Below are 26,694 nucleotides of genomic sequence, written 5' to 3' on the forward strand. Positions count from 1 at the left end.
GTTTGAAATCCTTCCCAGTAAAAAAGTACATCTATGAAACAATAAAAGAAACACCCCTTGTACTCATCTGAGAGCTGGAATGTGCAGTATATTGCTGCTGTTAGATTTTTTTGTCTGGCCAGCGAGCACACACAGCCAGCTCTGCAGAGCGAGCCGCTTACAGTTGCTCAATAATCCATTTACTCGCCTTTGCTATTGGCGTGACTGTAATTTCAATCACATGGGCAGTAGGGAGATAAGTGGCGAGCTGCGTACTGAGAGCTACCTGATGGTGACATGGGTTGAAATCGAGTAATGATTCCTTACTTGTTGCGTTAATCAAGAATCATCTACTCCACTACAGTGATGGGAAAAGGAAAATTTGAGGGCAAGCTTGAATTAACAGCTCACACTTTACATTTCTTCCTAGAAATATCAGATGGAAATACAAAGCTCCTTTATTGAACTGGATTATGGACCGATCAAACCTCGTATACTGTAACTTTTCTCTACAATAATTTTGATTAGAAACAAGGCGACAGTACAGGTTTCTTTTCATTAGGAATAGGCAACATGTTTCTTCTGAATAAATTATCAGCCAATTTGGATTTTGAGGAAAAAATCGTCACCAATGTCTATAATTAAGATTCATGATTAATGGTGCATTCGACAATAGCTTTATACATTTCTGTACAAATTATGTTGCCTTTCTCTGAGAGAAAAGGAATACTGCTGATGATTTCCTTAGTAACACTTCAGTATTGTAAGTTTTAAAACTGTGACTACTTCAAACAGATTCCACATGGTTCTAGTTTAGGGGATTTATTTTTTTGTCCATGATATCTAGTAACAAACACAATGACCCTGAGTGAGCAATGATGTAGCCACTCTCCAAGAGAATTGTCCGTATGTCACAGAAAGCCATATTACCATATCACCATCTTTCCAGGCAGCCTCTTTCCCCCTACAAACCATTACTTGCTGCCTCGCCTCATTAGCATTGCAAATAAGACCCAAAGCAAGAACAGTGATGGCAGCAGCCGCAGAGGAAATAGGACAGAATTAACAAATTATGTAAGAAGCGTGGAAAGAACGGAAGGAACAGAGTGTAGCAACAAGGAAGTGAATGATGATGAGGGGGAGGTGTCAAGTGCATATTACAAATCTGATTTAAACTGGACATTTTTATATGACTTCCGTTTCTACTGGTGCCATACATTACTCTTCAGGAGATTACACACCATTTCTGTACAGTGCTCTCTTTCTGACAAGCCAGTGTTTACAGAGTTTTCCATCCTATTGTGTCAGATGTTGTCAAGGATCAACAACAACTCTCCCAGGCATTGTTGAAGAACTTAATCTAGCTGGACCCTGAGACTGACACACAGTTTCTACATAATTTTCAACATAATTTAACAGTGTAAACATGTTATTATAGCCAAAAATGTGACCTTACAATTAAGTAACCAATATTCTTTATACTACAGTCATAGTATTGCTGTGTAAGTTATAAGCAAAAAGCTTGTTATTTTTAACAACATACAGTACAATAATTAGTTGAACAGTAGCTTTCCTCTTAAGGCTAAATGTTATTGTTGATTGAGAAAAGAAATCCATACGGCAGAGAAAACATGAAAAACGTCTATATTTTCCAATATATGACATGAAGTTATGGCAGCCAAGCTTCTTTGGTGAGCAACAATAAGACCACAAATCTTTTGATGAATTACCTGTTCTCATATCAAGCCGAATTTCTGACAATTCAAAATGTTTTAAAAGCTTTTCACTGAAGATGTGGTATTGCTGCCTCACTTAATGGTTCTAAACTAAACCTTCCGGTGGGCAGTCATGTCAGTCCATCTTAAAATCTTAAAAGCTCTCCACAGTGTTGTTCAGCTTCATTACTTAAAGCTGAATTTTGTTTATTAGCTAAAGACATTTAACTACGGTAAACTTCTCCCTTCAGACTTATTTTCGGCTACCTGCTTTTAAGACACAGTAAACCTGGTTACACAGAGAGCTTTGCAATGAAGTGAACAGGCAAAACGTGTGTGTGAAAATGAAGGTGAACCCAAACCGTCCCACCTCACCGCACACAGTGTTACGGTGCAACGAGAAAACACAATTGACTTTCAGGTGTTTCAGTTTTACCTCTAAAAAGTTGTTAAAAGAATAGTTTTTGCAGATAGATCGATGAGAAGATCGTTATCACTGTTATTTGTGTGCATTAACTATGGACATTGACCTTGGAGTCGACTGGCTTAGCTTAGCATAACGACTGGAAGCATAGGAAAACTAGCCATGTGGTTTTTATATTTTGTTTTATGCACAGATTCAATAAACGAGATACAATGCATTAATTAGTGAGCTTTGAAACAGATTTAGTAGAGATCTGTTTTTTTTTTTAATGACGGCTTCCAGTTATTATGCTAAGCTAAGCTAATTGAATCCTGGTGCTAGCTCAATAGCTAGCGTACAGACATGAGACTGGTAGCGATTTCTTTCATCTAACTCTCGAGTAGATAGCGAGTGAGATCATTTTTCAAAATGTCTAACTATCCTTAAGACTTTTGGGTTCAAATGGCCATTTGTTAACAACCTAACCGATCATATCATGTTGCTTGCACTTGTGTTGCTTGCTTAAGTAGGCAACTGGCATACATATACAAACAGCTGTGTGGTAGTAAAAAGTATGAATTGGAATGCTGTCCAAATTACCTTTATAGATCATTCATAAACCTCTCAATCTAAGCTTTTAAATTGGCGACTACATTATTACCATAACTGATAAGAATGATGGCCAATCTACAAAAAAACATACTATGTTTGTAAATAAAAAACAAATAATGACTTTCCATTTGCCCTATTTTATGCTTTTAAATACTTTTTTTCCCCTCCAATCAAAGCAAAGCAAAGCAATCCCGAATGACCTATACTACAGGGAAACAATGTTGGCAGAACTGAATGAGTGCACGTATCAGTGGGTAATGGACTCTGCGAAATGCTGTAATGAAACAGTATAGAGAAAGAGGCCAGAAGGAAGAAAAGAGCAGGCCTTGATGTAAGTGCCACAACTCATCATCTGGTAAAGTCAAGGTCAAGACCTTGTGTGGTCTCCTGGTATTTCTGCTCCACTTTTAAAGAGATGGCCAGAGAGTCAGACCGATGTTGCACCGAGTCGGATACGCAATACTCAAACTGATTGGCCTTTATTCCACTGACCTTCTTCAGAAAGCTTTGAGTTCACAGAGAGCGTATTAAAACACAACCATTAACAACTACAGCCATGCATGTGTATATTAATGAAAACCATCCATGTCCTTTTGTTGCTCAGTAACTGGAAACCGTTTTATAACAATGTCCTTTGAACAGCTTCATCAGAGATCACAAGCCAAAAAAATAGTTACTATGGTTTTAAATGCCAGCAAATATTGTTCCATCCTTTGTGGCTGAACTTAATTGCTTGTGACATACAATGAGACAGGGGTCCTCTCTGAATCAGTCTGGCAATTATGTGGTGTGTAAGTTGGCCTGGTTTGTGTGGTGTGTTTGCTGACGGAGCAAGGGCTGGCCTAGAGGTGCCACCCTCTAGACCAGCCTCCCCTGAAATATGATTGGTTTCCCCCCCCCAATCCATTGGGCTAGAGTGCTGTCAATCTGACAAATTTGATTTCCATTGGATCAGAGTACTGTCACTTTGCTGCATATTCTGCCAATCTCTGCCTTTCCATTTGTTAAATGGATATTATATCCATCTGTATACTATTATATAGTATACAGTATACTTTAAACACACACACTGTATGGCAACTGTGTACTTTGTTTTTGAGGCCAGTTTAAAAGTAGAATGTGAATGAATATTGAACTCACTGTAGAGCACTTGTTGCTGGAAGAAAAAAATTGTGTATTGCACTTTATTTCTGTTTTGTTTCCTATTATCTGAAAACTGTGTACAGCAAGGTTGTCTTTGTTGAAGTTTGAGGCAAGTTTATTGTAAGTGTATTGCACATTATTTTTATACGGTTCTGTGACAAAAATAAGCCCTTGTCACATGACCAATTAATGTTTCCACATACTCAAATGTTTTGCCTTAAGAGCCCATAGAAAGTCTATTGTATTTGGATACAAAAAAATAACTATTAATGTGATGTGTTTTATTTAGCACAATTGCATTGTGTTTTTCTATCTTATCCAAAATGTACTACATTTCTAAGCAGATTTTCTATGCTGTATTCTCATAAAATCCCCCAACCCCCCCCCGACTGATTATTGGTCCCCCCTGTGACACCCCACTTTAAAAATGCTGGAATCACCCCTGGACGGAGGGGACATGCTCGACTTGGATGCTTCGGCACTGCGGCTGCAGATCTGCTCAACACTAAGTGGGGGTAACACAAGGAGCCCTACAGTGCAGTAATGCAATATTCATGGTGGGGTGTGAGCAGGGCAGTTAAAAACAGCAGAGTTGTTGAGAAGACCTTCCAACCCTCTATCAGGGAGCAGCTGCTGCTTGGGCTTGCTCTCCACAGCCTATCCTCTTGCTCAAGTATTGTCTCTTTCTTTCGCTGCCCTCCCCTGTTCCCTCTCTGCTGCCTCTCACTCAACCATTAATTTTTAATCGCAACTTAAATGGCTGCCTTGGCTGCGGCTGTGGGGGCAGCAAGTCAAGGGCTCTTGCCTCTGGTTACAAAGTAGGAAATAAATTTGAAGAGATCAAGATAAACATACAGGGAGGGGAGAGGGCTGACTAGGGAGAAATGTACAGGGAGGAAAAAATATCAACTTGCTGCTGCCATTACAGCTTAATTAGGATTTAAACTCTTTCATCTTGGACTTTACATTGTGGCTGCTACAGGAAATTGAGATCAAATTAAGATAAAGAACTGGATTTTTCCAGTTTTTTTTTTTTTGTTGAAGGCCTTGAGAATGTAAGACGGGGAAAATTAGTAGATTCATATCAGATGAGATAGATACTTAGATTTGTTCAATGAAAGACATGGAAATGGAGGAGCGTAAACAATTAATTTGAAAATGTGATGAGTATTTATATATATATATATATATATATATATATATATATATATATATATATATATTATTCGATATTATAGACCAACAAATCATCAATTAATTGAAAAATGAATCAGCAAATTAATCGATAATTAAAATAATTGTTAGTTGCAGCCACAACTGACACATGATTTCTCAAAACCACCAAGGAGTATAGGAAATACAGCTCACAGCGGGAGTATATAAAATGTTGAACCACTTATTCATGAAGGACAAGGCTGTGTGGATGTTGTCAGTGAGGTGGCACCACTCAGGTTTTCCCCTGCATTATTTATTTTCTGTATTGGGGTGGTCTGACCCACTCTTGTAATGAGTCCCTGGATCACTGCTCAACCCCACAGGCCTCTACACAGCCACTGTTTGCTCAGACTTCACTTGGACTGTAAAAGTCAAGCCTTGTTGACACATCTGTGCTGTCTCTCCCTGAGGCTAATGGCTATTACATCTGTCTGCTTCTTTTCAGAGGGAGAGGAAAACTACAAGAATCAAATGCGCCTTTGAAAACAGGCAAAGTGAAAACACTGACAGCTGATGGAGAGCTGACAGCCTCCTCTGAGGGGAATTACCACCGTTGATGTTTCTCACAGGGGCAGTAAGGTGATTACATTGGTTAAGATGTGTTTTGAAAGAAATGTTGATGGCTCTGTGGTAGCAGTGTGTCAATGTTTATACTTTTCATAGGTCACTCTTTACATTATTAGGTAATGTCATATTTTTCTTAAGTGTGCCCAACGCAAACATCATTTTCTACTAAATTACTTTCCACAGGTACAAACTGCTGCAGAGCACAGTGGATATGAAACATGTTATATGTGTATTGCATGTGACATCTTTAAAAACAAAGTTTATTATATATATATATATATTAACTGGCAACTGATTGTTTATATCCATTTTTATTTATGTATCTATTTATAAGAGCAGCTTTTGACTAAATAGCACAAACAGAAGTTTAACTTTCCATTATTTTATTTCCAATAGTTTAATAAATATCGCATAAATGAAATACTGAAATCAAGAAAATGCTGCGATAATTATCACAATCTTACTCCATTTCACTCACTATTTCCTTAGTAAGTGTATTTTTGTAGTTTTCATTCTGAAATATGGTCAACAATAGCATACAAATAAATTCTTGAATGACAAATATAAAAAACGAACCTGATTGAGTTTGTCGAGCTAAAAAAATAAAAAAAAATAAAATACAAGCAACTAAAGCCTCATACATTGGCTTAAAAATTACAGTATCAGCCAAGCTACACAAGGTACTGACTTTTTGTTACATGTCAGACTTTGGTGTAAAATTCCTGTTGCAGTTGGGTGGAAAAACATCCACAGACACTTTTTAACCACATAATGTGACTCATCGGCCGTGTGTAGTTTAACATCTTCACCTCGGTCAGCTTCTTGAACTGTGCAAATAATCTACCTATTGATCCTTGATTGACAAATTAACAAAATCAAGGAGGTAGTGTAGCTAGCAGACCTCTCCCAATCAGTCGAACGCACGTGTGCGCACGCACACACACACACACACACACACACACACACACACACACACACACACACACACACACACACACACACACACACACACACACACACACACACACACACACACACACACACACACACACACACACACAGGAGTAATCTCTCACTAATCAAGGACATCGATCACATCGCAAAGCACATCTGTCTGCATCCCCCTTCTCAGTGCCAACCCAGATTGATTACTCCGACAGGCTTAGGATGGAGACAAAAAATGGGAGAGAAGAGATGGACAAAATAGAAATAAAACAAAAGGAAATGTGTGAATAAAAACAGAAAGCTGAGGGCAAACAACATAAGGGTAAAGTCACAAAAGAGACAGAGCCAGATGTGTTAAAATCTGTTTTTGTGTTTGCACATATATGTGTGTATGTGTTAAAGAGCTACATATTTATAATAAATGTTTAGACCCTGGATCAGGATACACTGGGAATTAATGATTATCTGTGCACTTTATAAGCCTGAGTTTTTTTTTTTTTTTCACCAAGTAAAAAAAAAAGAAAAAGATCACTTGTGCCACAGAAATAATTTGGTTTTTAAAATCCACTGGGCTGAGTGCATCAAACAGGCATTACTCTCCTTGCTACACTTTCATCCACAGTATATTCCTAAAGACAAAATCAATTTTAACCTCAGGAGTAGAACCCTCTCCGGCATCATCAGAAAAACTGGGTTGTGTAACAATACAGTAACATCTATATTAAAGTTCACAGTAAGCTTCCCACACATCTATAGTATATCTAAATGCGTTCATAACACAAAGACGGATATCTGTTTAGACCAGATCACCATGTAGACATGTACATAAGAAGCTCTGTAACAGCCGATAATTGCATTACATTAAATAACAACTAAATAGAATTTGCAGAAGGCATGCTATTGATGCAGTAAATGTGACAATAAAGAAAGCACTTATACATCAAATGCTGACTGATACGGATTTTGTAATGGTGACTGATAAAGGCAACAATGCTTAGTTGAGATAAGGAAAGACAAATCTATTGCTACTACAAAGAGCAATTTCTTCACACAGGCTGTTCACCCTTTACTGAGATGGAAAACCAAGAGGTTTCATTACCAGGGCAGCTGATAAGACCTCTGGGCTCAAGTGCAATCAAATACTACTCAAAGCTCTTAGGCAGAGCATATCTCTGTCAAGGCTACACAGTACAAAAAAACACCACCATTTTAATGGTAAAAATGTATCTAAATCTGCATCTGATCTAGATCTAAATCAAAATACACAATGATAATCATGGGATACAGAACTTATGCCAGATCTTTCTTATTGAACCAAGTGCAGTAAGATTTACATGAAGATAGAACATGTTCAATCTAGTGTATTTTGAAATGTTAAGATATCCCTGAACAAAATCCTAGATACGCCCTGGATCTTTATCTGCACCAAAAACTAATCACTTGCTCTTTCACCAAATTGTATTGGAATCTGTTATGCTGATAAGATATCCTGATAACACCATCACCTCCATGACAAAGGTAACGATTAATTCCAATAAATCCTCATAATCTCAATTCATGTGCTTTTTCTGTATGGAAACGTAACCAAGTGTAAGTTGATTTCTACTAAATCTGTAGTTAAGGTGCCAGTGGGGGGCTATTTTTTTTACATGTAGAGGACTAGATTTAGTCCAAAATGGACGTAGACATGACTTTGAGTTTTGTGATGCATTTCTGAAGATTTAGGTAAACTCCTCTGTTAATCTACACTATAGAAGGGTGTTATGTGTTCAAATTTGTTTATTAGGATAAACCCATTGAGATGTACTATCATCTCGTTTTCGAGGAGGTCCCAACATATAACACAATCATTAACGACAAGAGGAGTGACAGAAAAAATAAAAAAATAAATACAATAATCAATACGGCAACGTACATACAACAACATACAAAACACATGCATAAATTCATCAAAACATTACAACCACTAGGTTGCCAAAATAGCCAATATACAGTATGTTTAGTGTGAGTGGATCACCAACTACAATCAGGTTTAACATTAGATATTAACAGTAGGTATAACGAATGACGACATCATTGATAACAATGGTAGTCCATCTTAAAGTGAGAAGACAGGGCATGCTTAAACATACCAATTTTTTAAATTGATCCTATTTCAACCGGTACATTATTCCAATCTGCTGGAGCTTAAAACTTAAAAGATATTTTGCCAATTGTTTTCCTTACACAGGGACAGAGAAGTAGAGTTGAGCAGAGTGCAAAACTTCATGATTTAAGATAAAAAGGTACAAGATACTGTTGTAAAAAAGGAGGCTAATTGAAATAAATACATTTTAATATAAGTTGAAGCCAGCGAATGTGTCTTCTAACTAAAGATGTTCACAAGTCATTTTTTGGAAGTCCAAGTCGAGTCTCAAGTCTTTGAGCTTGAGTCCAAGTCAAGTCTCAAGTCTTTGAGGGGCAAGTTCAAGTCAAATCTCAAGTCTTTTGCCACGAGTCCAAGTCCCCAACACTGTATTGTTAAATGTTATGAATTCAAAGCATGTCCCGTAGCTTCCATCCATACAGTACAGTAGCAAAATCAGTTGTAGGATAACTTTATGGGGTCTACTAAACACATCCCTCTAGCCCTCGGACCGGGTGAAATATTAACCTAAGTCTGTCACATCATATGAATACAACTATAAATATACAATTTGCCTGTTTCCAGCATTAGCACAACACTTTGCGATGGTTTGCTTGTTACCTGTGACGATATATGCTAAATGTAACGTCTCTTTCACATTAGCAAGTGACTGACCTATCTGGGTGCATTTTGAGATGCCTGATGAAGTTCGACGTTGTTGTTCTGGCATCATTTATCTCGATGCCACACACCTTGCATGTAGCTGTTCGCTTACTGCCACTGTTGACAAAATTATTGAAAGCAAAACTAATGACAAAAAGGCACAATTCCGGGAGGACTTGGTGTCGCCATCGTCAATGCATTTTTGTATATGTGAGTGCACGCACATAAGGCATAGCGCATGCGTTACATTGCACATTATGGCAAAGGGCAGGGGACATGCAGCTTGTCATACGTTTCCCCAATGTATATGCGCCAATAAAAGAAAATAGAAATACATGAATACATTTAGATTTAAAAAGCAATAATTGCATGAAAACGGGTTGTTGACGAGTCTTGAAGCTCGAGTCAAGTCTGAAGTCTTTTGGGTCGAGTCGCAAGTCAAGTCTGAAGTCAGCCGTTTGTGCGACTTAAGTGTGACTCGAGTCCGAGTCTCAGACTCGAGTCCTCATCTCTGCTTCTAACACTTAGAGTCAGCCATTTAAGTGCATCATATATTGTAAAGTGATAAGTGAGAAAAGGACATCCGAGGACAAATCTTCAGTCTATTATATGCTGTGTTAAGTGGAATAAGGTCTGATTTAAATTAATTTTGATAAACAACATCACTATAGTCAAGAATCATAAGTATAAGTTGAGAGGCAAGTTTCATACGCTGCGCGTGAAGCAATTTCGAGATCAATGTAAAACACTGATTCCAAAGTTCATTCATGAAAGTTCAGAATCAAGCCATAAACCAATATATTTAATCTCATCAACTTCATGCGGAGGAGTGTCATCATAACAGGTTATAACACAGGAACCAGGTTTGGATTTCAGTTTCTGTCTGGTATGAAAGATAATAGTATAGGACTTTGTTTTGTTTTATCAATTTATTATGTAAACGCCAATCTTGTAAGCTTTTGAAGTCAGACTGAAGAAAAGCTTGAATTTGTGGTAGATCAGGTTTGGATGTATATATGACAGTGTCATCAGCATAAAGTTGAACCCAATAGTTATTGAAAATTTATGATAAATTATTTACATAAACAAAGAAAAGAAGTAGTCCCAATGTTGAGCCCTGGGGCACACCTCTTTGTTGAATCAACAGATCAGATTTACTTCCATGTAGGACAGCACATTATTTTCTATTATGCAAATATGAACTGAACCACAGAACTGCATTTTCACGTTCTCCTGCATGCAGCCCGGAGAAGAAGGTTTCAGCCTTTCTGCCTGTATACACGGATGTGCTCACACAATATTTGTGTACAGTACGCAAAGTGATAAATTTGGGGCCGTGCAGACTCTCGCAGACATGGGCAGGTGATGAAATGTACGCAGCCCCGTGGATGCAGAAAGTATAATTTGCTTAAGAAACTACAGTATGTCAAATATAGGTTAGAGAACGTCCTTTCAGTTAATGTTTGTTCATCCAAAAATACAAATTTCATAACAATACAGCAAAATACTATATTTGATACAGAGAGACAGAGATTACTTTGGTTTCCAGTGAATGCAATTCAGCATGCAGGAGTGGTGTCTGTAAATCTGTAAGGACAAGCACATCTAGTATGGCAAAGTTTATTGCTCGGGGCTCCCTCTTACTCCCATGCCTGTGTGCTCTGGTCTCTGCTCGACAGCTCAGCTCTCTCCTCTCTCTTCTCCTCTCCCCATTAACCGGCTGACAGATCAGTAATAAACACAGCCTGTCACCTTCAAGGCATGCCTCTAAATTACTAGAGAACACATGAAACCCCGCTCTCTTGTTCCCTCTCTCTCTTTCTCTCTCTCTCTCTCTCATCCGCTGGGCTCATTGGAGCTGAAACCTGATTTTTGGCCCCGGCCGCCTCCGAGGCAGCAAATTCTCCTCTGCACCCAGATAGTCCTGAAAAAAGCATGAATATTAAATGGAAAATCCATGAATAAATAACCAAAAAAGGACTTCCGTCGCTCTAACCTCTTTCTGTCTCCCAGCAGCAGTGGATGACAGAAGAAGAGCGCAAGGAAGAAATGGAGAAAAAAAAATCATGACCACCCCAGGAGAGAAGGTGGACATTTGTTAGGTAATTGGCTTTCTCTATTTGTGATCCCATGGTGCTGCGATTTCACACATAAAACAAAGAGGTAATCACAAGGTAAGAGTGCAGTCGATGGTTAGTGGAGCAAAATTCAACTGCAATATTTTCACTCTGAATATATTGCGTTATTTCCATATGTGGCGCAACCCGAGGGATAAAAGCCTACATACATATTGCAACAGCTTAATAATGTATGCGTGGAAAATGCAAATGATATTGAAAAGAGAGCTTGAAGTGCAATGTGTACAGATGTTGAATGCATAACAAACAAAATCATTTATAAGTGATATATACACTCACTAGTCCCTTGGTACGTGGCACTTACACAGGAACAAGTAAATATAGATTATTTTTCTTCAAGCAAGTCCCATAAGGGTGCTTAATGAGTGAATTGTACTGGATTTCAGTGGCCTGCAGTTTTTAACGGAGCACATGGAAACAAGTCATGAGACAAGCATACAGTAGCTACTGGTGAAAACTGTAAGTTACTATGTGTTGCTGTATCATATGTATTTGTGTGGATTAGTATTACAGAACCAAACAAGCAGAAGCAGCTTTTAGTTTCTATGCAACAAAGATCTGAAATAAACTTCTAGAAAACTTGAGGTCTGCCCCAACTCTTTGTTCTTTTAAATCAAGGCTTAAAACTTAAAACAAAGTTGTCTTCCAAGGTCATTTAAAGTGGTTACATTCTTATACATCTACGCCTCTTAAATCTTTTATATCTATCATATTTTCTCTTTCATGAAATGTCTTATTCTGTTTCATGTTTTGTATGCCTATGCCAACACTTTGAATTGCCTTTGTGTCAGAACTGCACAATATTAATAAACTTGCCTTGCCTTACAAATACTGTAAATTGCAGCTCCAGTGTCATCCACTAACATCCACTTGGTGCGATTGGTCCTTGATTACCCAGCTCATTGTTTTCTTCGAGCTTTACAATTTACAACTAACAGCATGTATGTTTAAGCAGTTGACTTGGCTGTTAAGGCTGTCCATTAGTAATGGTAAAGGACAACTCAATTTCACATGATATCTAAAACAATATAACATATCAAGAGTACATATTTCCATCCATGCTCAGCAATCTACAAAAATGCATGGTAATACAGTTTTCAAAAATGTGATACTGGAAGAGCTAAATTGTTTCGATAATAAAACATTATGTACAGTAGGTTGCAAAAAAAATGGTAAAGTGTAGGAATATTCCAAAAAGTGTTTGCTGTTGATAACTGCTTGAATGGCTGTTAAAACATAGCTGAATTCTGCTGTACATGACAATAGATAATCTAAAGTGGAAGAAGATGATGTTGGCGCCTTGGGCAGACAGGAGAGCTGCTTTGTCAACCTTGAGGTCCTTTGAAATGACTCCAGTCTCCAGTGATTTTGAGATTATAGTATATGTCAATGACTTACGCTAGTAGAAATAAAAAGATCTAATCATGACCTGCAGCTGGAGCGGAATTTCTCATCTTAACAATTATATCCATGACTTTCTTCCCTGTAGTTGGATCCAACCTCAGCAAAAGAGAGCTCTTTCATATCTGCTGGAGAGCCATCAGAGTGACTAATCTTTATAGAGAAAGATAAGCCAGTACTCACAAAGCACTCACTGAATTCATATGTAATATCACAAGTTATACGTTCAGCATCAAAATGAGTGAAGAGCTGGGAATGACCTTTATTGCTTTAAAAGCTGTTAAAAAGGACATTCTGTTTTGTTTCTATAACGGGTGAATTTTTATCAAACAAATGCACACTACAGAGCAGAATTTTTTATTGTGATAACATTTCCAGCCATATCTATTAGCATTATTTAGAAGCTTGCCAAATTATCCCAAAATGTTATAAAAGGCATTAGAAGCCTTGAGCATATCAACCACATTTTGAATACTTGAACTGTTCTGCTCTCCTTCGACTAATTCAGTGCTTTAGTCAGTTGAATATAGAAGTGCTTGTACAAGAGATTACCACGTTTCTTTTTCTTGCTGGTTGAGCACTCTTTAAACAAGGCTTAAAGCTATTTAATGGAACATTACTCTGGGTATCCACCCTTCATGCTTGGAAGCAATAGGATTTTAATTCTTCGGAGCATCATTATAGGAAGGTCAAACATAATTCTCAGGTTACTTAATGCTTTGTTCTTTAGAACAGCAAGTAGCAGCTACAGGCTTGTTCCGCGACAATAGTCCCAGCATGACGTCTACCAATTTAAGTTGAGCTGGACAGGGATTCTACAAATACTTGGAAGAATTGAAAGTTAAGCACAAATAAATTCAGTTAAAGGTCCAATATGTAATATTTGTACTGTAATAAATCCAAAAATGACACCAATGCCTCATCAGATATTAAGGAAACATGTTAAACTGAAATACTATCTTTTCTGACAACAATGCTAATTTCAGTATTTTTTCTTTTTGAAATTTACATTCCGTGACGGAATTTATGTTTATGTTTTGATCTGTGTGTTGTTATCAACGGCCCAGTTTGACAGCCAGGCCGGGTTGCCAGATATACCTGTAAAAATGTAAACCCAGCGCTACAGCTGTAAAGTTAGTACAGCCATGAAAGAAGCAAACAAACAAACAGGATCAATGGAGATAGATTCTACCCGACCTAAAAAAGAAAACAGTTTCTAACAGTTGCGTGACCAGAGACATAACAACCCCCTGGTAAATAATGGAGATGTATTTGAAAGATGGAGACAGCTTAGAGCCCAAAAGGACGCAGAGTTGGCTTATTTTCTCCTGAACCGGTAAGCATTAGCTTCAGGCTAATTTATTACAGCTACTAGGGACGGGCATTTTTTGTCAGCCACGGCTGTTTACAGCGTGTAGCCTCGTCAGCGGCTGGAGCCGACAACGGTGAGTTATTTTAAGCCACGAGAGGGGGCTGTAAACCGGAAAGAGAGGACTGTGAGTTTGCAGTGTGTTTAGCGATATTCTAAGCCAATGAAGTGTGTTCCATCGGTAAGGTAGTGGTATTTTTTGCGTTTTGTATTGTAATTCTAAGCCGAGGAAGTGTGCCTGACTGGCGTGTGGAGAGGACAGTGAGGTTGTTGTTGTTTTTAGCGGTTCATACTGTAATTTTGCGCAAAAAAGTGTGTCTGTCAGTTGGTTACAGAGCTCCGCGTGAGCACGGGCTTTTATGACTGTCAATATAGCCAGCATCTACCGTTAGCTACTCCGCTGTGCTGTGGAGTAATGTCTGGCTATGTGAGAAAAGTGTCTAGCAACGTTGTTGTGAATGCTGCGGTCTCAGCCTGGCAACCCCCGTGAACTTCGAGTCTGGGCAGGAGGGGGCGGGGGAAACGACTCTCCAGTATTTTGAATTGGTAGTGCAGTAACTATTTTAACCGCTAGCTGCCAGTATTACACACAATATTACATATTGCACCTTTAAAGATGACAAAGTGGAATGGCTTATGTAGGGAACAAACTACCTACCTGACTGTGAAAAGAGTCGCCATCACACTGAATTGATTACAGTAGCTCAGATCTCCCCCAGACTACAGGATCTTGTTCAGAATCAGTCCTAAAATTAAACATGTTTGGTGGCTAATTGTGATGCCTCCAACTGGTTTGAGGTTCAGTGTGGGGCACAGAAATTTCAGTCATGAAACCCTGCATGCTACAAGATAATGAACTGTTGTTCACTGACCAAGAAAAACCAACCTCTCCATAATTTTAAAGTTAAAAATCTGTTGTTATGGTCTGATGAGGGTTATGATTATCTTTTATATCATTAAATGCGTTTGCATCTTTAGAATTATAGTTATTTGTTTTTAGGGCTGCAGCTATCTATTATTTTAGTAATCAAGTATTCTACCGATTATTCCATCGATTAATCGGATAAGAAATACTTTTGTTTTATTGAAGCGCAATAATATACAATAGTTTGGTATAATTTTCAGAAAAAGCAACATTTTTATTGCTTACATTGCTTACAATATTATCTCTCAAAAAACTAAACATATTAAGTGCATTTAAGTGCCATATTACATTGTTTTTAAAGAAAACATTTTCTGAAATGCAATAACAACCTCAAACTAAGGCATACATTAAACATACATAAACATTACCTTAAACTGAGCAACTTAACTTTCAGAACTACAAGTTTCAACCTGAGACTGATCTGTATATAGGCATATATGTAAATATTAGTTATACTCAACCTATTTTCATTTATATATTTGATTACAGTGCTACACAGCTCTGTTACACTTATATATGCTAGTAGATCGTTGATCAGCGGTTTCTCTTTGAAGAGAGAGAGTGAGAGAAAATGGTGCGCAACAGTCAGCTGTTTCTCAGAAGGGATAGTCAACGCGTCAGCTCTTTAGATCAGATCGTGGTCACCACTACGTATTTTCTTGTCTTTGATTTTGGTAGTTGTTGTGTTTGGTGTAGTTTCATCGTCCATACGACTCGTGGAATGGATGATTAAGTTAGACTCCATGTTTTCTGTTGAGATGCCAAAGCACTGACGTCGTGCTATTATCGTGGTAAGCTAGTTTGATTTTGCAGTAGACATACTGCAGAGTTTTCGTTTTAATTACGTTTGAATGGATTCCAAACTTTGGACACTTTGTCGTTTTCTCCAGCCTGTCTCTTCTCTTAGCCCCTCACCACTTACGCTCTTTCTTCATTTTGTGATCTGCGCCGTCCGGTGTGCGACAGTAATAATCATCCGTGCGGAAACACCGTGAACGATACAACGTTGGTAACACTGATTAAACGAAGCTTCGACAAATCATTTTGCATCGGGGTTTTTTAGTAATCAAATTATTCGAGTTACTCGAGGAATCGTTTCAGCCCTATTTGTTTTCAACAAGGTCCAGTGATTTTGGCACTTTTACGAGAAATAGAGCTTAAAAAGGTAGAACTATTCTTTAAAAATATTTTGAAGGTTGAAGAGCAGGTGTGGCATTTTGTATTTAAGCTAGCAAGTACAGTTGTATAGGATTTGTGTTTCACTTTTACTATGTGGCTATGTACACACTAGCTGTGTGTACAAAGCCTATGTACACACTAGCAGTGTGTACATAGCCACATCATACGGAGGATGTCAGGCTATTACAAACATGTGGCAAGTGAAGGATAGCTTTAAGGAAGAGAAAAGGGAAATGCGGGTTCATGTCAGAGAGCCAAATAGCTTTCAACACCCAGACTGACCTTTAGCACATGCACACGCACACGCACACGAGGTGACCATTAACCATAATGCACATCCCTTATTACAGGGAGTGAGCCTTGGCTGTATGCCATTTTAAATGTCACATACTCCTCCACAGGGTAATGACTGATCAACCTGCATCGAGCATAGCCTAGCATATGATCTACAAAGCCAACTGTAAAACTGTCTGGAGAGAGCGCAAGCACCACATTATTTGATCAATGCAAAATGCATCCACTAATGTTCATCTATATGTGGGTGTGCTCACTTCCTCTTCCTTTCAAGCTTCCATGCAGTAATATGCAATGTTACTACACTGCCAGTAAAGCCAAGCGTCTGCTAGAACTGCTGATCCTACAAAAAACAACACGCTAGACTGCAGCATTATGCCGCTCTCAGCTCATTTGTTTAACTTGCCAGTCAGACAAATCTAAACAATTCCCAATAATATAAAAACATAAGAAGCTGCAAATTACCAAGCACAAAATGCAGAAGAGCCAAAGTAAAGAGTGAAAATAGTTCTCTCAACTGGTTGGCAAACAAACAGATTAATGTTCAACTTAGTGTTTTACATATTAACGGTTTGGTTTGATGTTATTGTGTTGGTGTAAGTGTAATACTCACTTAGAGGATGGGGATTATAGCAGTTTTGTGTAAGGATTTGAACTGTACAGTATATGGACGCCAGGAAGAGTAGTTGTTGCCAGTAACGGCTTATGGAGATGTAAATAAATAATAAACCAGGACTAAAATTTTAGCTTACATTTGTCAGCCTGATACTTTGTCATATCAAGTTGTTAATTACTAGCTAGTCTATATCCTTCGCGTTCCACTTCTGGGATTGCTCCGGTGCTGCAGGAAATTCCGCTGGAATCATGTATTTTCCGTTTGTGTACACAGAGTTTACTAAAAAGAAAGGTTTTAACAACTCACTTTAGCAGTTGTTGTTTCCGCTCGCCGCCATCTTGCCAGTCAAAAATAGTCGATCTCCGAATGCAAATTAACGGAGGAGAGTAAAGATGGAAAGCTCCTACGGCTTAGTTCCATATAAATGCCCGGCTAATTTGTTTTTTTTTTTGTCGTTAGTGAAAAACAATATTGACCTTGTAGTTGAAAAAGGAGCCCCATATAAGAATGACATTTCCTCCTATGGAGTCCGTTCATTCGCATTCAGAGATAGACACTTTTTGACTGACAGGATGACGCATAGCGTAAACAACAGCTAAAGTGAGACGTTCAAAACCTTTTTTAGTAAACTCTGTGTACACAAACAATGTTCTCAATGCTGGAGTTCATGTGTAGAGCCCCTGGTGATACGTGGAGCAAAGGTTCATGTTGTGTCGAGCCTTCTTAGTGTTTAAAAAAAATAGTGATTTTGAGGGTATCATAGTAGTGCCCCTAGCACTCCCATTTAAAAGGCGATTTGACCGAAAACGACAATACGGTAAATCTTAAAAGTGGCGCTTCCCTCCTAATTATGCTTTTAAACGAAAGTTTGCATCGGGTACATTCACTCGCATTTTGGCAAGAGTTAAGCTTAAATTTAAACACACACACAAAAAAAACAATTGGGCATGTTATGTAATAAAGCACATAGTCTGAAATGAAAGAAATGAAAAAAAGCAGGGAACTGTATCCTTTTCTTTCTCATTCTTATGAGGCATGAGATGGTTGGCAATGCCAGTGACAAACGGATCTATGTAACAGTCGATGTAAGCTGCTGGGGGAGCAAAAAATACTTGTGCTAAGCCCCCCTGAGTAAGATGAGCAGCAATGCCTTGACCCGTGAGACACACTGGGAATTTAGGTGGAAGATGGGGCAAGAGAGCAAGAGAGTGAGATGGTGAAAGGCTAGCTGGTGACAGAAGAACAAGACAGGCTGGACTGTGTAGGTCCAGTGGGTCAGGGTAACCGATCCAAATACCAGGCTAATGTGTACAGCAGGGAGCATGTTGTGATCAATGGACACTACATGACAAAAGAATGCAATGTATGAAAAGCTAATCTTAGTTAGTTAGTTGTGTGTGTGTGTGTGTGTGTGTGTGTGTGTGTGTGTGTGTGTGTGTGTGTGTGTGTGTGTGTGTGTGTGTGTGTGTGTGTGTGTGTGTGTGTGTGTGTGAGAGCCAGAGCTGGAACAAAGCTGGAAGACTGTATTGTATCAATAAATCTCTTAGCAGGCAATGACATGCAAAATGCCTACTTGAAGGTACCGGCAGTATGATTTCTTTATGGAAGGTATAAATGCGAGGTTATCAAACCAGTCCTCTCCTTTGTCTGAGACAGCATTTTGCATTTAATCATTTTTCTTAGAAACAAATCTGTTTTCTGTTTCCAAAGTTCTGTATTTGTCTCTTTTTGAGACATTTTGAGTTATCACAACTGAACTGGAAAAGGTACTGTAAAAATGAATTATAAAACCTATTAATGGTAAACAATTTACCACGGGCAAGTTCGACAAAGCCATATTTATTTCACCACCGATAGAAAGTAAGCTGTTGACTCATAAAACCACAAACTACTGTAGGTTTAAATAATGTACAGATTTCCCTACAGTGCACAGTGCGCACTGTGCCTACGACAGCAAGCCTATCACAATGTGTCAGCGTGTTTCATCAGGTTCAGCCTTTTATTCAAGACCATGTTTGTGCCGGTTCGAATGAAATGTATAAACAATTTCAGACTTTAAAAGTGAAAAAGTACAGGCGTGCATGAGTAGCCTGATTTTTCCATCCAAACCTAGTGTAGCAGGAAAGTGCAACATATTGACCACCTCTAAAACAGAGACTTCTGAAACCTTCTATAACAAGAAATCAAATTCAACACATTTTTCAAGATGTGCTAGAATCCTATACAACAAGCACTTGATTTTACTGGTCAGGACTGTGCTAAATGTACTCGCATTTTCACAAAAATGGAGACAAGGTCACTGTATTCATTTCAGTAAGACACATTTCCTGCTACATTTTATCATGACCCGCTCAAAAAGCCTTCTCTATCGATCGGAAAAGATCTGAAAGAGGCACAGCTGCATAACCAATCCTCTCAAGTCTTTAGAGGGTTTTGAAATATTAACAAAAGAGCTTGCAGGTACATCATTTTGCAGCAGCAGCAGCTATGGCAGCAGAGAGAAAATGTGTTTGAGTCCTACTATAAATCACACAATACAGCAACAACATTGCACATCCAGGGCTGGCTTGTCCCCCAGGCAACCTGACAGCAAAATCCCGTCTTTACAGACGGCTCTCAGAGAGGATCTGTACATATGTATGTAGGAGAACGCTTTGTGTGTTTGTGTGTGCAATTTTGTTTTTATTAATGAACATATAGTAATCAGACCCTCTGTCAAGCATTATCACTCTTTCACACTGTGTGTGCACACAATGGCAGGGGGAAAAGCTGATCATTTATTCAATAAAAAAATCCTTAGTTCAGGCTAATTTCATCCACTCCAATTCCCCTTAGATGAAAGAAGTAGGGACTTACAGATCTTGTGCTTCCCTTTCATGGGGAATTTCACCAGCAGCTCCTGGGGGTTGGTGCAGATGAAGACGAATGGGGAAGCAGACTCCTCACAGGTATCAGGGAACTGCAAGGGGGGGGGAGGAGGAAGAAAGAAAAGAACAGTTTAGCATCATTCTACACAGTTGCACGTTAAATCTCATGATGCCTGGTATCCAATATATATATACCAATCTTTCAGTGAGTGTCTCTGTTTATACACCTTCATCAAGCGATAGGTCACCCATGCCTGATGTAACATGGCCAGACAGCAACTGACAGTTACAGTATGAGTCTCTCTGGGTTTTATGCACTATAACTGCAGAACTAATGATGCAGTTGCTAATGAGAGCAGTCGCACCACTTGTGAGCTGCAAAGATTAAACCAGCACCAAAATCCAAGACGTCAAAAGTATTTTTTCCAGACGTGGATATACACACTGTCAAAAAGTCGAGAATCACACAAATACAATAGTTAAGACCATGTGTACAACATTTGTGTTCGTCCAGTAATTACACATAGAACCGTTCACTTCCAACACGTCATCATTTTTTAAAAGCTTAGATCCAAATCTACAGAAATACATCGCATTTAACCACATCCATGACATATTTATGCAGAGCATATAACATGCCATACCTCATCCCTCTAACGGAGAGGATGTTTTACAGCACACAATTGACAGCAGCCCACAGCATACAGAGGCCTAGGGACAAGAGAAAACCTCTCCAGCCCCCCCCCCTTCCCCCTGTGTTATTGATTGGTCTCTCAGGTGAGAGTATGGAATTGACTGACGCAGTGACAAAGGAGTCATCTTTCCCATCACTGGCAGCCAACGGCTCTCAGCTCATCCAATTTCCTCCGGTGCTATCAGATAGTGCCCATGATTGCATCTAGCCAGCCAGGAAGCGGCTCTTTTCATGACAGCATGCTTCTCGCCCCTCACTTATTCACAGTCTCTCTATCTTTCTCAAAGGAGCAATGAAGGTTGTGACAAATTTGGGGCTTTAAAAAGGGAAATCAACAGAGTCTGCAATCCATCTGTATGGTCCCTGACAAACTGGGGAGAGATGATAGAGATGTTTATTTCAGATTACAGTCCATGTCGGCCGGTGAGTGATAAAATATGTAAAAAGTCTTTGGTGGGGACCCTAAAAGAGCCCCTTGATTCCTCCTTCCAAACGGCACAGTGATTCCAATTAAATTATGTCTCCCAGTCAAGTATGCTGTCTCCAAGATAGACAATTGCCCTGACAGCCCTTGAAGCTAGCTATGATCTAGTATCAGTTTAAACAAGATGAAGGTTGTGAGTCCAGAAATGTAGTGTTATGGGATAATGGCTATGTTCTATATTTTTCTTATCCTCATCAAATCCGGTGAAAAGATTAAAAGGTGCCATGTGGAGTTTTTTTTTGCAAACAAACAAAGTTTCTGTTTACATTCGGCGTTAAACCATCTCATGAAGTGCGAAACCATTGGCAGGAACGTGCATCGCGTCTGCCACATGCTTGTGCGTGTGCATTCTTGGGCACATGCAGGAGAACAACCGAAACAGAGACACTCTGAAAACAATCGCTCCGTCGCACTAATAGTGGTCAAAAGCTCCACAGATACCTTTAAAACCAACAATGACTTAATCTTACTGTCTTACTTTTGACTGTGTAGCTAAAGCCTGATATCACTTTAGTGCTAAAGAAATTAGTCAACTAATCAAATAGTCAACAGAAATGTGAGGATTTGCAATTTGATCATTGACCTTGGAACTTGTGTGTTGGTCTTATCATTTTGTTGACAGTAAGAAAAGCGTAGAATAACTTTGGACAATCCCTGTCTACTCCAATACATACTGACTCTGAGATAACAACTGAGGAACCAGTGTCCCACTGTAGCAATGTACTCCTCAGATTATAAAGAAGGAATACCTTTTATCAGAGGGGATATGCATTTCATCCTACAATGTAAAGATCGATCCTGTGAACTGTTAAGACCAGTGAATATTTCTATAGGGCAATCATACTGTATAAAAAGTGCTGGGAAAAGAAAGGCAACCATAACTAAGAAGAGAAGACAGAAGTAGTGATTAAAAGTGTGAATAAGAGATGATTCAACATGAGGAAAGTAACATGAGGCACTTCTTGAAAAGATGAGTTAAGCCTCATTTGAGATGATTACAAAAACAAATCTGACGTTGCACAAGATGGCTGTATTGTCTGAGGTACTCAAAAAGACAAAATGGTGGTGGTCTTGCTAAATTCAGATGAAACGAGCATTGCTGCAGCCAGAGTTTGAGTGTGTTCATGTGAAACGCCGCCAGTTGCCTGCCTCTTTCATCCTCCATTAGCTAATTAGCATTTAAAGCTGTTGAATGTGCTGCTCTGCTTCACTACCTCCCCCACCTAATTGTTTCCATTCCATGTTAATCAAAAGGGCATGAAACATTGTGGTTGTGTGACAAGCAGGTTTGCTAAAGCCCTCCATATTCATCAGGAAGGATCTAATGTAGTCAGAGCGGACCTGCTTACAAATGCAATTAAAGTTGAGCTTGTTGAGAAACACAGGTGGGGAAGTAAGAAATTGTTAAGTGGAATTAGGTGAAAACACTACGGGTGACAATGACAATCGCACTAGATTTAGTTGAAGGTGATCTGTGTCGTAAGTGTGCCGATTTCTCAGCATGGAAGGTCTGGGTCACAGCCCAAGGGCATTCTGGGTAGAGGACCAATGTGTTTGACATGGGAGAGATCTGAGGGTGTATGTATAGTGTGACAGGTGCATTAAAAAGCCTCAGTGTGAATTGAGTATGACAGGTTGGTTGCTTCAGGCCAATTTACTTACAATTTTGAGACAATGGCCTCTGCAGCTTCTACCGACTCAAAATTGCCTCATGTTCAACACAGAAATGCATCTTCTTCAACAGTTTTCAGGAAAAAAAGATACAAATAGGCCTTGACCTTGCCAGCATGGCAACTCATAATGAATATAGTCCTCGGTCATGCGTTTTCAACAAAAGTGCATTTTCTCTTTAGTTTTAACCCCTGATCAGATCATGTGTGATTCACAGAGTTGGCTCACCTAAAGGAATTGGTCGACATTTTGGGAAACGTGCTTTCTTTATGAGAGTTTGACGCTACTGCCAGAAGCCAGTTAGTTTGGCTTAGCATAACGACCGGAAACGGGGACACAGCAAGATCTAGCACCTCTAAAGCTTGCTAATAAACATGCTATATGTTGTTGTTTTTTTTTATCCTTACAATAACCAAAGACCAACAAAAACATGTTGTGGTTTTATGGAAGGCTGTACATCCTGGGCCACCTGCAGCATCAAGTGGACCTGTCCTCTCAACCTCAGCACTTCCCAACAATAGACCCTCCGTTTTAACTGATAAGGTAAGAACAGAGTTTGTTCACAGAGGACAATCCTTGTGGGAACTCAGTAGAGCTATACTGATCATATTACATACATATTACGTTTCTGTAATATAGTTATTTTGTCCAAAACTCTTATATACAGTATATTAATAACTTTTTAAAGTTTGCCCTGGTTCCTTTAATGTTGTATTTTGCACAATACCTTATTTATATTATATTTATAATTCTTTTGATGTCACTTGTTAATTTAATACTGTTTTTGTGTGTGAGAAAACAACACACAGCATCATTATTTATTGATATTACTAATGATTTGGTTCCTTTGGACCTTCGTCAAGAGTTTGTGCTGTATGTGTGTATGCAGGGTTCAAAACTAGCACCCCACACCAGCCAAATGCTGGTAAAATTTGCAAGTGGCTGGTAGATTTGCCTCATTCACCAGCCCAAAAAAAAATGGTAGTCTATTGAGTGGCTGGTACATAAAACTTTGAACATTCACTAGACATTTAATTTCAAACCCTGTGTGTATGTTTCTAAAATAGAAATGACCTCAAAGACAAAGCTGTGCAGCTACTGTGTGAGTGTATGAACACAATGACGGGTGATGGAATTGGCTGCAACGCAAGGGGCACCAGCTAAAATCTTGCCTAGGGCACCAAATTGGTCACGGCCGGCTTTGGCTGGGATCAAACTAGAGGGGATTCAACATAAAACCAACTGTAATAACATGAAATTAACAAGTTCATTGGAAAAAAGAAAAAAGGGGAAGCCTTTGGCTATGAAAAATAACAGTGGCTTGCAGGGCAATGAGAGGCCACAGTGGTCCTATTGCTCACACTGAGGTTTAGACATGTGTGAGTCTTTTATCAGCTTCCCATCCTAAACACATCATATGGCTTCTATACATTGTACTGTTCATTTGTAGTACAGTCCAATATACCATGAGTTCCTACCAACGTTTGATGAAAACAACATCCATCTTAATAAAACCAACTAATATGGAGCCAGGGTTTGACAGCAGGAACACAAACCTTTGAGTCCAAGCTTGTCAAGTAACAGCTCAACAAGCCAACACTGTTCCCTCTCCTCTCTCTACAATGTCTCTCTCTCTCTGGCTCTTTTCAGCTGCTGTCGGCAATTAAGGGCAGCAGAGACAAGTAATCTCCTTCTGGGCGACAGGGCCAGACCAGAACAGGCATGTGGAGTGGGCTGTGCAGTCGGGGGGGGGGGTTGGCCTCAGCACTAGCCAGGCCCTGCTTGGCTGCACTCAATCTCAGCCCAATAAAAAGCCCTTCATTGGCAGGGTGCAACTGAGCCAGACGGGCTGGGAGCATGTGGCTTTTAAAAATGAGGAGGGTGGAATAAGGGGGAGGGAGGCAGCAGGCAGAGAATGAGAAGGGGAGAACCAGAGAGTAAAAATGAGGAATATGATTCTGTAAGAAAGACGGATAATAAGAGTGTAAGGTGAGAGAGAAAACACAGAGGCAGAGATTTTGATAGATAGGGAACTACACAAAGCCAACTGTGTCTTCCCAGAAAGGACACTGCTGAAATACTGCTTAGCCAGGTCTGTGAGGGCTGGTTTCACCCTGGGAATGGAGAAACAGATGGGTTGTCTCTGAGCTACGGGTTACACATGGGAGGTGAAAAAGGGCTGTTGTTGGGAACTGTATGCAACAGCAATCGTTTGCCAATCGTTCTTTAATCTATCGTGTTCACCAAACAACACAAGCCTGTTTCTGGCATTCATTAACCCTCAAACAAATGCAGCTGCCCTCAGGAAACTGTACGGTAACTGCCTTTCAGCTTTTTGCACGCACTAAGTGTATTATTTGTTTTTCCATCGCTGCACAGCACAGGATGAGAGCGCACACAGACATGCAAACGTGTACAGTTCACGTACGTACGGTATAATGTGTCACTGTCTACAAAATTAACTGCAGATGACATCCTCAAAACAAATTGTCTTATTTACTCATTCCACTAAAGTTACTAGTTTAAATCATCATTTTGTAAATTTGTCTCATAGGGTTGCGTTAATGTGTCTTTACCATTATATAATCATGTTGCAACTTATGGGAAAGTCGTGACTCAAATCAGCTAATGTAGTCAGCAATCATCTGTTCTAATTTAAAAAAAAATAAGGGTTGCGTTAATGTGTCTTTACCATTATATAATCATGTTGCAACTTATGGGAAAGTCGTGACTCAAATCAGCTAATGTAGTCAGCAATCATCTGTTCTAATTTAAAAAAAAAATAACCAATTTGTGCACGTTATAAGCCTCTATTTGGGTCAGCAAGCATAAACATTACACCGTAACTTCAAATCAAATAGGGTACAAGGCTTTTATTCACCTTAACTAAAGAGAGAAGCAGGCATTTATTTTAGACAGGCTATTATGACAGACGGGCTTTTATTTCTTATTGCCTGTTTTATATAGGTTTCTGATCGTACTTTAGTAAGAATCCTCTCTGTTTTTTGGATTTCCTTCCATCTGTTGTTTGCTGTTAATGCAAACTCATGCCTCCATCTGTTTCACATTAAACGGCCTTCCAGCGGTTTCAGGAGAAATAATCTTTTCACGTCACATTTACTGTGAAACATCTGCAGGAAGTGTTGAGTTTCATTAAGATCAGCTTAACATCATGAAAGGCGGAAAAGTAGAGTTGATCAGAATGAATGAAACTGTGAGTGAGAACAGCGTTGTCTGATTCAACGAGAAAAAGTAGCAACAGCAGTAAGAGCATATCGCCTGACTGTGTTCTACTGATGACGGTCATGGTGTAAAAAGGGAAATCAGGCAGAAATTATCACGCCGGCCATTACAGTACCACTCATGTTGTATTTTATTTATATTACTTCTCTTCCCCTGGTCTTTACTTATTTGATCATTTCAGTACTAGCTTTTATTTATGAATGAAATGTAACTTAGTTAAAATAGGACTAAAAAGCATCTTTTGGTTTCAGATCTTTCCAACCTCAGGCTTGCACAGGTTTATTGGTACAATAATTAGTAATACCATTGTGCTCATTATTGTTGGTCAGTGTATTAGAGATGACCTGCCATTGCTAAGTCAAAAATATCCGCGGTAACTCAATAGACATTTAAAGAACAGCTCAGGTGGATTGGAATATTTTGTTAACTGGTTTATTCATGTTGAC

The 26,694-nt window shown here is 39.1% G+C and overlaps 1 protein-coding gene across 1 annotated transcript in view; it reads right to left on the reverse strand.

Moving 5' to 3' along the window:
- The window catches only part of trip4 (thyroid hormone receptor interactor 4), an 86,131-nt gene that overhangs the window by 33,026 nt on the left and 26,411 nt on the right, over window positions 1-26,694 (reverse strand). The window contains exon 12 of the mRNA XM_039795566.1: window positions 20,146-20,248. Within this exon, the coding sequence (XP_039651500.1) occupies window positions 20,146-20,248 (103 nt within the window). The remainder of the gene's footprint in view (window positions 1-20,145; window positions 20,249-26,694) is intronic.

Source organism: Perca fluviatilis, chromosome 3, assembly GCF_010015445.1.
Source record: "Perca fluviatilis chromosome 3, GENO_Pfluv_1.0, whole genome shotgun sequence".
Taxonomy (NCBI): Eukaryota; Metazoa; Chordata; class Actinopteri; order Perciformes; family Percidae; genus Perca; species Perca fluviatilis.